General features: G+C 39.2%; 1 protein-coding gene across 2 annotated transcripts in view; it reads left to right on the forward strand.

Moving 5' to 3' along the window:
• CFAP54 (cilia and flagella associated protein 54) overlaps positions 1-18,471 on the forward strand; it is a 316,944-nt gene that overhangs the window by 273,402 nt on the left and 25,071 nt on the right. Inside the window, exons 65-67 of one of the 2 annotated variants that reach the window (XM_059186581.1) lie at positions 7,047-7,156; positions 11,276-11,417; positions 17,741-17,899. In XM_059186581.1, coding sequence (XP_059042564.1) covers positions 7,047-7,156; positions 11,276-11,417; positions 17,741-17,824 — 336 coding nt within the window. In that variant the 3' untranslated portion in view covers positions 17,825-17,899. Of the gene's footprint in view, positions 1-7,046; positions 7,157-11,275; positions 11,418-17,740; positions 17,900-18,471 lie in introns of those variants that run through there. The other variant, XM_059186580.1, reaches the window with a different exon arrangement.

Genomic DNA, 18,471 nt, shown 5'->3' on the forward strand with positions numbered 1-18,471 from the left:
TAGAGCTTAGTATATTCTAGATGCTTTGCTTATAATAACTTCACAACTCTGTGAGGTGGGTACTATCCTCACCCCCATTTCACAGAAGAGTAAACTGAGGCACAGGATAGAGGAATGCTTGTTGGCAAGGAATCAGGATTAGATCAATCTGATTCCAAGTGTGAACTCCTTCAAGTCTGCAATCCTCAGCATGGTGCTTTGTTGAGTCCTCAGACAGTGGTCCTGGCTGCAAGCACTTCTAGCCTCTAGGTGGGATGGTGATGAAAATTAATATCTGACATAGGGAGTTGGAGTTTCCAGAGACTTAGAGGATTAGCAATGCAAGTTAACATCACTTGATTCATCCTACTCAGTCCTCTTTAGTTAATCTAGTATCTGAAGCAGAAATACCATTAAGAACTAAGGATGCTGGTGGCAGCAAAATAGAAATCCTGGAACTAGGGATTTTGACATAAAATTTTTAGATAATTCAGAGGAATAAACATTTCCATGCCACTGTACCTTTTAGAGTTAAGTTTATAACTTGGAAAAGTTTAACTTCTTAAGTCTGGGGGGTAGAAATTATATTATCCTATTTAACAAAATTATCTTTAGAGGAATATAGTAGAATATAATAGAACCACATTATAAGCTCTTCCCTGGAATTTTGTTAGAAACTAAACATTTTTTGAACAATTTAAGTGTCTTCTAGAGATAGATACTGAAGAGGCTTTGAGGGGCAATCATTTTAATGAAACTCCTGGACAAAGGCTTTAAAAATAATTGTGAAGAATAGCACAAAGACGCATAACTACAACTTAGCTTAAAAAGCTATAACTACAGCCAGAGGTCTAATGACTCAGATTTGTCTTGTGAATACATCTTAGGACCTCTAGCTTTATTCTACCTCATCTTTGTGCTATTTTTAGGACCCAAAGTTCCCAGTAGGATGCTCTGGATCACAAGCCCAGCTTTAGAGTGAGACTTGAATTATGTTTATTACTTGATCAGACTCAAAGGAATGCAACTTGGAGCTAGCAGGAGGAAGGGCAATAAAGAAGCACTAGTGGGACCTTCTGTTTGGTCTATGAGACCTAATTTGGAGGGAATCAAACTGCTACAAAGGCTATTGTTCTAAGTGCAGCTAGACGTCCAAGGCATGGTATTCAGAAACCACTGAAGATTTAGGCAAACAAGCATAATCAAGTGCAAGAAGTATGATCAAGCAAAGCACTGAAAATTGGGACTCCATGTGTCAAGTGAAGACAGAGTTGGGAAGAACTGGAAAAGTTCTTGGAGATAAGTCTGATCAATGTAGAATTCAATCCTAGACAGTCTGGGAACGAGAGATATGGAGCTGGTGATCCTTTCTGGAGATCTTTATAGCCCTGGCTAGAGCCAGACTGTATTTCATGGTCCCAAATAAGCATACTTTGCATTCAAGATAAGCTCAGTCCTATATCCTGAAGGAAGAGTTAGGGTTCCTGGGAAAACTACCAAGTTGTAGTAAATGCAAAAGCTCAATGTTATCAGTGCTCTAATTCAGAGACCATACAGATGCCTGGGGCTTCCCTCTGAGGTGCCCTGGATTCTGGGTCTTGTTGGCCAAGTGACTAGTGGGAAGCTGGTGCTGCAGATGAGACCCAAAATTACACCCTCTTTCTGGAAGCTGGGGAAGACAAAGGCTGCATAAAGGAGGCAGAGACTGGTATCAAAGAGTGAAGAACCAGCAGCATTGCCATTCTTTGGAAACTCACTAAAAATACAGAATCTCAGGTCTCCCTCCAGACCCACTGAATCAGAATATCTCCCAAGTAATGTATACATGTTTAACTCTGAGAAGCACTAACCCATTGCTTCCAAACCACCCCATAGCTCTAATGATGATTTTCCAAGAAGCTACTGCATTGCAGCTTAAACAGTAGGCTCCACTGGAAAGCTTTTCTGGCTTCTCTTAGTACCACCCAAATGAAATTTCAGAACTGAAAAGAAGCTAAGAGAATGTTTATCTGATGCTCTCATTCTACTGAGTAAGCCAAGCCCCATATGGGTAGAGTGACTTGAATAATGCCATAACTTATTAGTGACAAAAATGAAAATGGGGACCAGAGTTCCCATTTGGGGGTTTCTTCATATGGATTTCTTTATAACGTGCATATAGCTTAGCTGCTTACTAACTAATTAATAAAGTGTTGATTGAGTGCTACTGTATACCAGGCATTTTGTTAGGTGATTAGGATACCAAGGTGAGGAAGTAATGAATCAAATCCATCTACCAGAGGAGGGACTCTTTTTTCACCCATTGCTGGGGTTAAGAGATTCCCCAGTCAAGTCAGTTTAAATACAGTATTCCTCAATGTTTGTCAAAGACACATCACTTCTTTGCCTTTGGAAAACAAGTCTTTGCAGAAGTGAGAAAGGGAACACTGGAAATTGCAACATGGGTGTATTTTCTTTTACAGAATCCAGTCCTGAGTATGCAAGGTGTTATAGGGTAATACTTATCCCTGAGAAGTTGGGACAGTTGGGAATAGAACTAAGCACATGGATTCAATGAAGATAGCCTGGGTGGTCAGATGGGAAGCTGGGTTGGGTCCAAAAGAATATGGAGAGTGAGGTACCAAGCAAGGTAGGCCGAGGAGCCAGGAATGGTCATGAGGCTCACAACCACAGCAGTGATGTTCTGAGCACTTCACACTGACTCACTGCATCCTCACATGATCCATGGGATGGGGATTACCATATTTCCATTTTATAAATGAGGTAAGTAAAGGCGTAGTGTTTCCATAATTTGCCCAAATCACACAGCCAGTAAGTGGTAGAAGCAAACCCAGGCACTCTGACTCCAAAGCCCAGGCTCACAACAAATATGCAAGCGAGTTTATTGTTGGTTGTTTAACTACTGCCCTATTTTATCCAAGCCCATTTGATTTCTGACTGTTATTCCTTGAATTCAGTTGTGCCATGCTCAGTTAGAAAAGGTTTTAAAATTGTATTGCAAAAGCATTGACAAGTGTCAGCCTGAGGAGGAAAAAAGTCATTATCAGGGGTTAAATATAAAGTATATTATCCATTTAAATTTTTCCATTAACACGCTTTGGGGAACTTCATTAGCTCTTACAAGATGTAATGAAATTTTCAGAAATATGAAGATATTAATTAACATGTAGCAGGTGCTGTGAGCACTACTAAAAAAGTATAAGATGTCACTCCTGTCCACAGGGGTTTTGTATGCTAGCCTGGGAGTCAAGGTTAACAAACACAAAGCAAGAGCAAACACCATAAGACAGACGAATCTCTCTGGGACTCATTTCATTTTCTTTTCAGAAATGTTTCATCAAAAATTTACTGTAGTTTGGAAAACTAAATTTAAAAGACTTTTAATGAATAAAAAGAACATTTCTCTGTCTAGCTGTCCACATCCCAGAATTCCAGCATTAGATACAATTACTTTTAACTCTCAACTGTCTCTTGGTTGGGTCCCCCCCCGCCCATATATCTGAATTACATGCTCACATGATAATTCTTTGAGTGATGAACCTCACCTCACACACTGCTGTGGAAGAGAAAGGCAAATATCAACCCGTTTTTTTACCCCTCACGTACATTCTTCCGTTCCACACATTCTCTTAAATGAGTTCTGTCATAATTCTTAAACCCATAGCTGGTATTCACAACTGTGTAAATATCACTCACAGCTGAACCAAATAAGGTCTATTTCCTTACTTCCTGACTTCTATCCTAAAGAAAAAAAAACACCTGCTTTATTTTTGTTTGACTTCATGTTTCTCTGTATTCTAGAATATCTCATTTTCCCTAAATTTCAAAAAGCTGTACAGTTCTTCTCTATATGGCCAAACTCATTAGTTTATTTCTCATTCTTTTATTGTCTTCTTCAGAGACATGATCCAAATTGGACTGATTGCTCTCCTGAATCAGATAGCATCATAAGAGCTCATTAAGCATCCTCCTGAGAATTCCTTCATCTCTTTCTGAGATGGATTCCCTGCGTCCCATGTTTTTCTCTATCTTGACTTGCTCTCTCATGTTGAATATACACATCTTCCAGCTTCCCAACAAAGAGTGTGTTGGAGGTTCTGATTATTCAAAGAACACACCATATAATATATTCCACAAAGTAGTTAAAGGAAGATTTTGGTAAAGGATAAGTAATGGCAGGATAAAGTAAGTACAGATAACCATTAGAGACAGCCAAGATGTTCAGGAACAGTTGCCAGGGTCATTGCTCAGTTGCACAGAACACACATCATCTACAGATCATGAGCTACCAAAATATGGTAAGATATCTTGGTCTCAAGAAAGCAGATGTCTCATCTGAAGAGGAATCTTTCATACCTCTATGTTCATATAGTCCATACCACATGTGGGGCCAGATTCAGTGATAGAAAAGAAGAGAACAATAGAATCCAGATGCAATTCATCAATATGTATATTTTCTACAAAAAAAAAAAAAAAATGCTGACAAGACGGCACAGTCTGCCAGCTAGTGTGTTTCAGAACCAAGGACAGGGCTGCATTAGTCAGTAGGTAGTACGTTTCATTTAAGTTTGGCCAAGGGCCAATACCATGACTACAGTCCCCTGAGATGCTAACAGGTTGCAACAGATTGACTGAGATTGACCCTGTACTTACACAGAATATAAAGAGACCTTGACTGTCTGACAAAAAGTCATCATTTTAAGGCTTACTTCATTGTTCTCTAGGCATACAATTCTAGTTTGAAAATTATTTTCCCTCAAAACATGGGAAACATTGCTCCATTGTCTCTAGCAATCCTGCATTGCTATTAAGTCTGGTCCTATTCTGATTCCTAGTTCTTTCTTTTGTTATTTTTTTCCCCCCTCTGGAAGCTCTGGGGATTTTCCTTCTGTCCCCTGTGTTCTCAAATTCCATGATATGATTCTTGGTTTAACTCTTTCATCCACACAGCCCCTTTCAATCTGGAAAGTACAGCCTTTAGTTCAAGAAGAATTTTTTTCTTTGATAATTTCCTCCCTTTGGTTATCTCTACACCTTCTAGAATTATTATTCAGATATTGAATTTATTAGATTGAGTATTCTCATCTTTTTTCCCTGTTACCTATGTTTTCAAATTAAGGTGAACTTCTGGGAAGATATATATTCAACTTTATATTTCAACTCTTTTGTTGATTGTTTAGTTGTTGTTATCATATTTTTTTAGTTTTTAAGAGCCCTTTGTTTTTTCTGTTCATCTTGACAGCACTGTGCTCTTGACTTACAGATGAAATATAGTCTTATTCTGTTTGAAGATCTCAATTATGGTTTCATTGAAGTTCTCTTCTGCTCTCTGTACCTGACTCTTCAAAATCCTTTCTTATATTAGTTTTGGCCTCTACCTTTCATTTCATGTCTGGTAACCCTTGGCTATTCATTCATGTTTGAAGGTGCTAAAAAGTGTATCAGGTTAGACTTATTGATTTGTAGATCTCATTGTAGGGTAACTGCAGGAGCCAGAGGTTTCATTGCAGGATTCTGAAATGTCAGTACCCATGGGTCTTTTCTCTTTGTCTGGTCAGTTTCCTCAAAAAGGATCCTTTTCAACCACTGTCTGGTTTCCTACATCCCGGGCAGGGCCTGTAGTGGGGTAGGGGATATCTTGTGTTTAGAATACAGACTTTCACTTAATTCCTATGTTTCCTTTTTTTTTTTCCCCTTTAAGATATATTTATTTTAGAGACTGCTCATGTGAGTGGGGGGAGGGACAAAGGGAGAGAATCCTGAAGCAGACTCCCTGCTGAGTGTGGAGCCTGATGCAGGGCTCCATCCCACAACCATATGATCATGACCTGAGCTGAAAGCAAGAATTGGATGCTTAACTGACTGAGTCACCCAGACACCACCTCCAGTGTTTTCAGTTCAGCATCTCACCCCTGTTCCTAATGAACCTGAGAACAGATCTCTGATTTGGTCTCAGCAGAGAGGAAAATGGAAGAAGTTTGGCCACAGACAAGGCAAAGAAAGTGGGAAAATCTGGTTGCATGGGCTCATTGAAGGGATGGGAGGGAGGTTGTCTAAGATACCTGGCATCTCCAGTTCCAAGCCTTTCCAGGGCACTCATCACACTTGGCAACCCCTCCAAAGGCAGTTAGGACATAGCCTTTCCTTTTCAGGGTCACCCAGTGCTCTTCTGAGTACCTTCTGTCCTTCGATGTGTTGCTAACATTTCTTGTCTGCTTTACCTCCTCTCTTCTTATCTGTCTTTGTAGTTTTATGGCTTTTTAAAGACATACTTTACTCTTATTTTAGTTTGATTATCAAAGAAGCAGAGATAAATGCCTGCACTTAATTAGTCAGTTTTGACTACCAGCTCTGGGCTTAGCTTTCTTATATTTAAAATGAAGGATTCAGACCAGATCCTCTCTAAGGTTCTTATGAATCTCAAATTATGTGACGATGACCATAAACAGGTGCTCTTAATTATGGAATTGACTTTAAGGATTGTCAAGGTGGAAACAACAGGGAAATTACCAGAGCATGAGCCATTAGGATAAATTCTAAATTAGAGGTAGGGACCAGAAAGTTGTATGTAGGTTGAAGAAATGGAAAGAGGAAGGAAGAAGCATAAGTGAGGCATGGGGCAGCTGTGACCACAGGTGGAAAAGGGGCATGTTGAGAAGTAACTAGAAACAAGGTTGGATATGCACTAATTACATATTTCAAACTTACAGAGGGCCTTTAAAGGCTGAGATTTAAACTTAATTGTAGTAAAAAAAAATGTGACTCTTTAAAAATAATATCAAATGATGTTTATCTTCACCTCAAACTTTGTACAATTCTCATTTGCATCATTCCTCTTTAAAAAAAAATTAAATTAAATTTTAAAAAAAAATGAAACAAGGGGCACCTGGCTGGCTCAGTCCAAGCCCCACATTAGGCATGTACCTGGCTTTAAAAAATTATTTAAAGTGAATTGAAAAAAAAAAGTTGTTTTCACTTTCAAAGGAAAGCCTCTAAAAATTTAATGATATTATTTTGAGGCAAATGTAGTTTTGATGTCACATTTTATGTCTTTTAATTTTTTATAGGTTTTATTGTTGTATGCCTATAACATGAAGCCCCGAAATATTTCAGATGCTGTACCTAATAGCTCTTATTGCAACGTCTCTATTGGCTCTTTCTGGGTTCCACTGAACAGGCAAGTAATAAATAATTTCCCACAACTCTGCTGATACTTTCTTTGGAACAGGTTGTCTTAGTAATGTACAAGGTAAATCACAGGAGAAGTTTTAGAAGAGTTCTTTAGAAGAACCTTCCTTTTATTTAGAGGGGTATGATACTGCAGTGGTTAAGAGCATGAACTCTGAAGCTAGCCCACTTTGGTTCAAATGCCAGTCGTGCCGTTTACTAACTTTGTACAGGTTACTTAACCTCTCTGCACCTCAGTCTCCCTATCAATGAATTGGGTATAAGAATAATAATAGTACTTAGTGGGACACCTGGGTGGCTCAGTTGGTTAAGCGGCTGCCTTCGGCTCAGGTCAAGATTCCAGTGTCCTGGGATCGAGTCCCACATCGGGCTCCTTGCTTGGCGGGGACCCTGCTTCTCCCTCTGCCTCTGCCTGCCACTCTGTCTGCCTGTGTTTGCTCTCGCTTCTCTCTCTATGACAAATAAATAAATAAAAAAATTTAAAATAAAAAAAAAAAAAAAAATAATAGTACTTAGAATTGTTGGATAAACATTTCCTGATATTTCATAAAGATTATAAAGAGTACGAGGATATTGTCTATACTGTATTTTGTCTGTAATTTGGGGTGTATTTAACAAATAACGTGTGGCTCTGCATTGGGTTGCCATATTAAGCACAGGCTCTACCACCTCCCTTGTCCCACCTGTCCCCTGTGTCCGATCCTATTTTATATTGTTCCTCATGTCAACAGTCTCTGCCTCAGCTGGGTTGTCTTCCTTCCTTTCCATCGAATGTGGCATATTTCTAATTTTTGCTCTTGCCTGGTTTCTCTCTTTTCCTACTTTACCAAGTTCCTAGTTCGTTGTTTAATTTTTTTCATTGCGTAGTTCATTTAGTTTTGATTTCCATTGTTCATTGCTCTTTGAACTCAGCCCCCATATCCTCAGTTGTAAAATGGAAATAATATCTACTCTGCCTGCCTCTCGGGGTTATGGTTAAGATCAACCCGGACAATGTATGCACATACTCTGAAAGGCCAAAAGCACTGGGCAGATGTCAAGTCTCATTACTAAACCCTGTGTCTGTCAGTGTCAGCTCTTTGCCCTGCTAGGCACCTTGTAAGTGCTTAGTGAACAGAGACTTGGTGCTTCTCTGTTCTTCCCTGACGAGCCTTGTTCATGCTCCATGATTTTCATTTTGAAGGACTTCTTGGCCTCACCTTAAAAGAGAATAAAACAAGAGATGTTTCAAGAACTGGCATATTTTCAATTATTCAGTCAATTTTCCTTTTTATTTTTTCCTTTTTTCCCCCAGTGAAATGGCAGAAAATCTAGACATAGGACCTACACCAGCCCAGCTCAGTAACAAAGTGGGGAAATTATACACTTGCTTTGTATCCAGAAACATGGCAGAATTTTTTATTTTTTAGAATCACATAATGAAAATGATTATAATTTTTGCAGAGTAGAATGTAATCAAACTGACAGGATCCTTTTTTATTCCAAAAAGTTCCTAATTTGGATGTGTTTATGAGCAGTCGTAGGTTTACTAAAATTAGGGACATGCACCAGTCACTGAGGCCAGAACAGAGGGAGGTTCCTGACAGTCTCTCATCTAACCTGTCCCTCAGTGGTGTGGGGAAGGCTGCCTGTTTCTCTCACCTAGGCTAGTATTCCTTGTGTTCTTAGGAGGGTCAAGGTGAGATCAGTATATGAGGATTGCTCTTGTTGACCATCTTTCAGAAGGCAAAGTAAGAAAAAGGTCAGGAAAAATAGGCTAGAGAGGGAACCTGAATAGCTTTTCAAATTGGGCAGTCCTCCTTCAGTTGTTCATTTCACTTCCTAATCTCCAAATTAAATACAAAGGAAACATATTTTAATTCTTTGCATTTTTCTTATGGTGGCAAAGGTAAAGAAAGTGTTCTCATTAAACACGCATAAAAGTTTGTATGTAGTTCTATCTAATTACGCTCTTCTAACCAAGATCCAGTTGCCTCCCTACCGTTTCTGCCTTCAAGTCTCCTGCCGTCCACATTTCTACTTCTGGCTGGGTCCTGTCTCCACCAGGCCCCACCAGCCCAGGAGAGTAAGTGCGCATGAATCAGTAAATGAGAGCACAGGTCTAGCCCAAATGGGATGATGGATTTGTTTGTGGGCCATCATGGAAGTTCAAAACCTGGACCCAGCATTGATGTGGACAAAGAGGTGAAGATGTATAATGGGCAAAATTTGGGGGCAAATGGAGTTATAAGGTTCAGGGCCTGAAGCAGAGATGCTAGGTCTTCTGATGTTGCTTCTTGCACAGGCGCCCAGCCTGCTTAGCTCCATCTCAGCCTGCTTTTTACAGAGTTGGACCAGGCCATTTATTTCTGAAGCAGAGAGTACAGCTCTGGACATTATTGACAACCTGAAACCCAAACATCAAAGAATACTTTATCCTTCCTGCAATTCCATGTATTAGAAAGGAAAGCTCTGTTATTTTTGGAAGAGAAATAAGAATTCTAAGAATTCTTTCTCTGGATTTTAGAGTGATCAATGGTATGTTAGAATATCATCTGTCCTTCACCTGGTTTCTTGTGGTTAAGAATGTAGGTAGTTACATCATTTCATCCTTACACAATGCTGTGAAGTAGATGACCTGGGTTTTACCATTCAGTCTTGCAGTAAGAGGCCTATCAGGGCCAGAGAGGTTAGGTGACTTGTCGAGGGTTCCATGCTGGTGTGTGATGGAACCATCCATGACTCACCCAGGTCCTTTGAGTCCTATCCTCTCTCCAATGCATCAAGTAGCTTTTCTAGCACTATTGGAGAGTACCATTTTTAAAATGGATATATTCCAAGTAAACTTTCAATAACAGACCTTTACATATAAATCATTGCCTTTTTAATAGAAGAGTTTCTTTTTAAAATTTTAAAATAATTTTATATATATATATATATATATATATATTTTTTTTTTTTTTTTTTTTTGACAGACAGAGATCACAAGTAGGCAGAGAGGCAGGCAGAGAGATAGGGAGGGGGAAGCAGGCTCCCTGCCAAGCAGAGAGCCTGATGCGGGGCTTGATCCCAGGACCCTGAGATCATGACCTGAGCCAAAGGCAGAGGCTTAATCCACAGAGCCACCCAGGTGCCCCATGTAGAAGAGTTTCTTAAACATACAATTTCAGGTCCTCTTATTTAATTAAAGATAATATTTAACCTTCTTTTGCTGAGAACCATCATTATGATATCAAGTATTATACCATAGTGTGGATGAGGACTTTGTGGAAAAAGGACATTCCTGCATACATTCCTGATGTCAATTTGCTTTTATGGATCATTTATGCATTTCTCATAAAAGTTACCCTCTTTCCCTGGATGGAGACACCAACATGACTGCGTGCGCCTGTGCGCGCGCACACACACACGCACACATGTGCTAGGCCTGTAGCCTGGAATCACCACGGCCATCCAGGTAGCTCTTTGCCTCCTTCAACTGCTTCAAATGCTTTTGCATCTCCTGACTCCACTCATCTGTCAGTTTGCCTCTGCCTTCAGAGTACCCCCTGTTCGCTGGTCTGTGGCTCTAGAAGTTTCCCATCTTTAATATAATAGCCACTGTGTCCTCTACCTTCCTTCTTGGTTTTTGATTTTCCTTCTTTCTTGATTCTTCTCCCTACCCTTCCACTCTCCCACCTACAATACATTTCATTGTTGTAGGCTCATTGACTGGCCTTAATTCTTACCTTCAAGTCAGCAAGGCAGTCATAGCATGGCATCAAGATTTACACAGGAGCAAACTTTTGTCATTGCCTGGACTTTCCTTGCCTACGTAGATGTTTTATTTTCTTTGTTTTCATCTTAATCAATATTTTGGATGTGTGCCTTTTTCGGTTTTGTGCCTTTGCCAGTCATTTTATATCTGTTTGAATACATAACTAGATCATAAACCTTATACGGGTAGAATTATATCTCTTTGCTCATGTTTCCTAAATGAACAAATGATTGAATGAATGATGTTTGGGGATGCCAGAAATCCATGTGTTAATAACTCTGGATTTACTTTACATATATTATTGATTCTGGCAATAAATGAATGCCTTTCTTACATTTTTAAGTAAAATACATATCTATCTGTTATTTTTAGAGTTATTTCAATTCATGAGAAACTATCTAATCTTAAGCAAATAGCTGAAATATCATTGCCAGCAACTCCTGAAATTGCTTCAGATGACAATGTATCTGAAATGCAAGAAATGGAAGAGAAATCAATTGATAAGGAAATGGAAGTAAGTTATTTTGGAAAATTGTACTGCCGTTGCAGCATGGGTGTCATTTTATCTAATTATTTACATGATTTAACTAAACTTGAACTTTGTGGTTCTTCTGTTCTCTATTTTCTCTCTTTAGAGTATCAGAAATGATCCAACTTTTTTTGATACATAGGTAGTGTTTCCTTCAAAGCTCTTCTAAACTTACCAATTATAAGAATCTGATGGTGAGAGGGAGGGTGGGAGAGGGTGGTGGGATTATGGACATTGGGGAGGGTATGTGCTACGGTGACTGCTGTGAAATGTGTAAGCCTGATGATTCACAGACCTGTACCCCTGGGGCAAATAATACATTATATGTTAATTTTAAAAAAAGAATCTGATGTGAATGAATACAAAGGCAATCTAGAGAAATCATCCACGTATCACTGTGAATATCAAGAAACAGTGCTCTGTAACTTTATATTACTCTTTTATTCTTCATTCTTAAGTCTGTTGTTTGAACATTTTTATCACTCAAGAAATGTGTGAAGAAAAACTAGGAAATACAGATAAGCATATATTTTCCCAAACTTTTCTGTGCATATGTATTTTTCGAACAACAATAAAAAAGGTTGCACATCTTAATGGTGTATTATTAATTTGATCACATAGTTGAGTGGTTTCTGTGGTGATTGATAGACTATGTTTGGAGAAGAGGGTAATTTCTTTCTTTCTTTTTTTTTTTTAAAGATTTTATTTATTTATTTATTTGACAGAGATCACAAGTAGGCAGAAAGGCAGGCAGAGAGAGAGAGAGGAAGGGAAGCAGGCTCCCTCCTGAGCAGAGAGCCTGGTGTGAGGCTCGATCCCAGGACTCTGGGATCATGACCCAAGCCAAAAGCAGAGGCCTTAACCCACTGAGCCACCCAGGTGCCCCAGAGGGTAATTTCTCTTTTACCCTAAGTTCTGAACCCGGCTGAGGAATGAAGTGTAGGAGATAGGTGGTGGAGATCAAAATATCAGCAGAATTAACTGATAAAACTGACTGATTAGCAAACATGGCTTTAGGTCTTTTACCAAACGAGCTTAGTAGTATTTCATCCCTGAATGAGCAGACTTGCCCACCTAGTCACACAGGTACAACCATAGGATTCCCCACTACCGTTCCATCCCCACCAAACTCACTGCACATAGAAGCTGAGGCCAACAGTTCTACAGGCTGGGTGCCTCCAAAAATAGAAGCAAAGATTGCCCAGAAGGGGCTGAACCTACCATGATCTTTTGCTTTTTCCAAACTCACTAGTCAGATAAGTCAATCTACTTTTCTGGCAATAAATTAGCTATAAGTCGGAAAGAATCCGAAGTCTCCTTTTCGAGTAGAGTGGCAACTCTCACCCTCTTTGGAAATGAGAGGAACAGAAAAATATTTGTTCTCCCCTAATCACTTGCTCTTTGAATTCCCATTCGCACATTAATCCGATTTCTCGAGTTATAGATTCTGTAGTTATTGTGGCCATTTTTAAAATCAGACAGCTCTGCAAGACTTACTGAAAAGGGACAATCTCCTACCCAACCTCTCCTTACTCTAAAATCCTGCTCTGCAGAAGCAACCCTTTTCAGCTCTTTCAGCTGTTTCTCGTTATCTACTTCCATGTATTTAGTAATATGTAGGATCACTCATGAAAAATGAGGCAACAAACAGCCTTCAGATCCAAGTGGGCCAACTGAGGCCCTGCTCCTTGTCTCCTCAGGCCAGCATCCAAGCTCGTAATACATCAATCATATGAAATATCACTGGTCACAGTAGCAGGAGGGAAGAAAGGGGGAAAAATCACACACTAGCTCTGAAGGCTTCTGTCATATCACTTCCATTAAATTTCGTTGGCCAAATAAGTCACATGCTATGGCTTGGAAGGAGGAAAGCCAGAAATATTGATGAATGATGCTAAAAGCTAAAATAATTATTCTTTTTTCTTTGATGTATCAATTTCAGATATATCTGTTGATTTTATTATGGTATACAAGGATTTAATTCACTTAAACTTCTCCCCAACTTCTCCTTTCCCCATTCCCGAGTATTGTTATATCTACAGATTTTGGTTGAATCAATATTCAAGTATTTACATTACTACAGCCAAGTCAAATAGCCAAATAGCCTACTAAGGTCATTTTCTTCTTGTATAAGCTTTGATTCTTCTTGACTTGTTTTTTTTTTTTTCCTTTCTTCATTTCATTTCATCAGAATTTTCATATGTTCATCCACAGATTTCTTACCCAAGTGTTCATGCTCATCAAATAATGTCTCAGTTCCTTTATTTCTTCTGCTTAACTGAGGACTGCCTGCCCCCAGTGCCTGCCACACAGCTCTAATTCTGGGACCTCCCTTTGTTGCTTTCCTGGTTGAAATCCCAGCCAGTTGGGGCAGGGCTCTGTTTTTCCTCTCTGTAAGCTTTTAGGATCTTCCCTTCATATTTGGTTTCCTTAAACCACTTTTTGCAAGGTTAATAGTCAATTACCAATAATAAAACATTTTTACTTCTTTTTTTTTTTTAAAGATTTTATTTATTTATTCGACAGAGAGAGATCACAAGTAGGCAGAGAGGCAGGCAGAGAGAGAGAGGAGGAAGCGGGCTCCCCACCAAGGAGAGAGCCCGATCCCAGGACCCTGGGATCATGACCTGAGCCGAAGGCAGAGGCTTTAACCCTCTGAGCCACCCAGGTGCCCCAAACATTTTTACTTCTTAAAGAGTAGTATTGATATAGCTCTTTTTTTGTCTTTTTTCTATTTTTTTCTTTTTTACCATTTTAACCTTTTTATTTTTTTAAATTGAATTATAGTTGTTATGGTAGTTTTGGTTGTAGCTTTAGCCCTTTTTTATTGTTTTCCTCATCTATGCACTCATGTGAAGGCATAAAAGTTGGCAACTCTCATTTTCAGAGTATACTTATTTGCATTTTCAGTCTGAATTTATCAGTAGAGTGAGTGAATGCATTTTTCCTTATTGTGAAAGCAACAAGCCCAGCTTTACGAGGATTCATCAGGCAAGAACAGTTAGCCTTTGCGGAATGCCACTTCCCCATACTTACATCTCCTCTGCTGTGTGCTTGGATTTATGATAGAACTGATTATCTTAGATTTTGGGTTGTACATCCCCAAATTCTTTCAGTATCTTTGTATGTTATAATATGAATTGCCAGATGTTTCATGATATTACTGATATACTGAATACTAAATACTGAGTATGAAATTTCCTAGTAGATCAGATACCTCAAACCCATGAGATTATATATGTTAGAAAATAATAATATAACACATATTTTTATAAAGTGTATGGTTGCCCTCTTATATCTGTTTTTAAAAAGAACTCATTTTTGCACTTCTTTTGTAGATCACTTAATAATCACAGTTTTTCAATTGTAGACCAAACATATCAGAGCCATAGTCTAGAATATTCTTTGCTGAAATTGTCCCTGAATCCACTTCTATATAGTTCATATATGTAAAATGATTATTTTCTCCTGAAACCATTTTTTCAGCTTAGTTTGTCTGAGGCAGGAGAGTGAGCGTCCGTGAAAGCAGGGAGTCTAGGTTTTGCTCTACCACTCAGTTTTCTACCTAGGGTCAGTCACTTTTCAGGGACTTATTTTCATCTCATCTCTAAAATATGATCATTTCACTAAAATAGTGCTCTGAGATGGAGAGTTGTGTCCCTTGGTTGGAATGTGAGTCATCAGAAATTCCCTCTGGGCCCCTTGTGGCTAGCAAATTTATCATAATCAGCCCAATGTCTCAGTCAAGGGGTTGACTATGAATATAAACAATACCAAATAAATGGGGATATGGGGCAGCATTTGAATGTAAGCAGAGGGAGGAATCCAGAGACCCTACCTTGCCTTAACCAAGGTTTGTGGCTTGCTTTCATGTCCTAATTGGAATGGTATATGTGAGTGGATCAGTCCTTGAGTAAAACAGAATGACTTCAGTCCTGATGTTCTCTGCTCAATCTTTGAATTTGTCTTATTCTTTGACTTAGAAAATGTTTCTTCAGCTCTAAGTAGGGCATTTTTAGGTATGTTTTAGTTCTGTTGGTTCTATGTATGAGAGAATGTCATCAAATGGAAGACAAACCATTATTTGTTTAGGTGAATTGGCAAACAGAGTAGTTCAGAACATTTGAAAAGTTGAGAAATAGAAGGAACATAAAAAGTTTTCTCTTTTTCCAGTATGTCAGCTGGAATTTAAAAAAAAAAAAAAAAGGCAGCTATATTCTGTGTTATAACAAATCCCATTCACTAAATCTGCCAGTTCGTTGTCATGACAACCTTCACTTGGTGCTAATTGGAAGTTAACTAGGACACTTGAAGAGATCAATTCTGGTCTGGAATTGGATAGGATTTCATAACCTCTATAATCTATTATATTTATTTCTATCACAGTATAGATTTTTGGTGAGTTATTAAATAGAAGGGCCCAGAAAATGTGCCTTTAGTTGATATGGGGGATAATGAATCTTATTCTCTTTCTTATTCCTTTCCCCTTTTTACCCCCCCCCCCCCGAACTCCCACCAAAGCCTATAGTCTGGAATAAGCTAACAAATTCAGAACACAGATATTAGTATGAGATGTATTAAGAGGGCTACACAACAGGTGTTCTAATCACTTCTGGCTTGAAAACTGTGTATGTCCTTCTAAAATGAACAACACTGGCTCAGAATGACTGAGTTATTTTAACCTGTCAGTTGTAGCTTTAGGGTTATCTTCAGAGCTTACCAGGGACTTGAAAGCATATGAAAGATGTAAACCATCCTGACTTTAAGAGACAAACACCTTATTTGGAATGATAGCATACTGATATGAAAAGCCTAACATATGTTTACCAATTCACCTCAGGTTAGTTCAGCAAACATTTATGGGATTCCTGGACTGTACAAGGCAATTAAAATTTGTATATAGTCAGGGTGCCTGTGTGGCTCTGTCATTTAAGCATCAGACTGTTGATTTCAGCTCAGGTGTTGATCTCAGGGTTGTTAGATCAAGCCCCATGTTGTGCTCTGCACTGGGCATGGAGCCTGTGTAAGATTTTCTGTCTCTTTCTCCCTCTGCCCCACCCCCCAAAATAAAATCTTAAAAAATTATAGTCAACATATCTCAAATATCAAAGGACTATGAAAACAGAAAAAAATACATTGAACATTAGCATCAATTAACAAATTCTTTTTGAGGAACTATTATGTGTAAAAATTTTTCCAGGCTTGGGGAGGAAATAAGAGCCTACAGAAATCAGTACAAGTAGGTCTTTGTCATGGAGGAGCTTCATCATTGTATGGGTCTGGCTGTAAGTACCTAGATGTCATTCATAATGAGCCCAGCCACCTGGTGGTCCTCTTTTAGCAAAATGTGGCATTCAAAGAAACATCAATCTGATGTTCAAAACCATTGAAAATAATCGAAGTTTTTGTGGAATCTCTCATAAGAACATTTGAGAGGAAATCCTTTCATAATGCATAGCGAAATTTCTCTTAAATCTTTTCCCCCAACTGTGGTGTTCTTTAGTATCTCTCTGACATCCACATGTGGCCCTCTGACGAAATTCCCCAAAACACCCTGTACCGGTACTGTATTGTTTTGGCTTTTACATGTTTATATGGCTCTTCCTCTGTCTTTACTGCAAACTCCCTTGCTGGGGGTCTTATTCATAATCTTATATGCAATTTCTAGCCCGGTAACACACAGCCCTGACACACAGTGCTTCTCTAGTACTTGCTTCTGGTTGAAGGGCACTCAGAGCCGACTGAGGATAGAACAAGAGAAGGGATATAAAGTCAGGGACCAAATGTTCTACTCAGGACAATGAGTTATCTGTTGTGGCGGGAGAACAGGGTGAACAGTGAGAGATGGAAGACATGGGTGGAATGAAGTGCTTCCTCCTCTCTGATTCACCACATGGTACTCTTAATTTACTTTTCTCCCCACTAGACCATAAATCAACTGCTTAAGGACTCTCTTTCTGTCTTTTCATTACCAGCTTATGGCAGTTAGGATGTATACAGTAGGTGTTGAATGAAAAAATGGTGAGTGAACTTGGTTCTGTAAGCAAGGGCCAGGAAAAGGGAAGGGTGGGTATGTATGGGTGGTAGGAGAGGGAGGGGGCAGCACCTGGAAGGACTTCTCATGATCCACCCTCTGATTTGCTGAGATTACTCTCAGCAAATGAACAAGGGTCATTCTTTGCTCTCTCAGTGCCTTGCCAGCCACACACAGTGGCATGTGGAGGAGGAATGAGGAAAGCAAAGAGTTTAGAGGATGGAAAACAGTTTAGGAATTTTTTTTTTTAAGATTTTATTTATTTATTTGACAGACAGGGATCACAAGTAGGCAGAGACACAGGCAGACAGGAGGAAGCAGGCCCCCTGCCGAGCAGAGAGCCCGATGTGGGGCTTGATCCCAGGACCCTGAGATCATGACCTGAGCCGAAGGCAGAGGATTAACCCACTGAGCCACCCAGGCAGTCCAGGAATTTTTTTTTCTGTAAGTGAAGGAAGATGAGGATTTCAACTAAGTCAAAGAACCAGCATGGTTATTTTTGAAGTAACTCAGAAAACCATCATAGAATCATCAGATGCTCCTTTTTAAGGGAAAAATGGCAAAGATTGAACACGGGTCATTCTTTGTTCTCTCAGTGCCTTGCCAGCCACACACAGTATACCTCTGGCAGCTCTCTGCCTGGTGTGACAAGTTCAAGGCTACATTTCTGTGGTAGCCCAGCATCCAATCAGCCAACTTCTGATGTTTATAATGGTATCCTACAAATAATGCCAAAGAAATAAGATGTTGTTGAGGTGAAATTTCTGCTTGATAAATGTTGAGACAGGGAGGAGAATGCAATTATTTATCAGATAACATTGCTGTCTTCATCTGTTATGTGAAATGATTAATGATATAGACAGTCTCATTTTGTTTGATAGCTCTTGATGAAATCATGACAGTAACGTGTCATGGCTGTTACTGAAACCTTCCCTATACTTTAACCAGTCCTGAGAACTCAATTAGAAATATGGAAATATAGATAAATAAGAGGAGTATCAGAGT

This window comes from Mustela lutreola, chromosome 8 (assembly GCF_030435805.1).
Source record: "Mustela lutreola isolate mMusLut2 chromosome 8, mMusLut2.pri, whole genome shotgun sequence".
Classification (NCBI taxonomy): Eukaryota; Metazoa; Chordata; class Mammalia; order Carnivora; family Mustelidae; genus Mustela; species Mustela lutreola.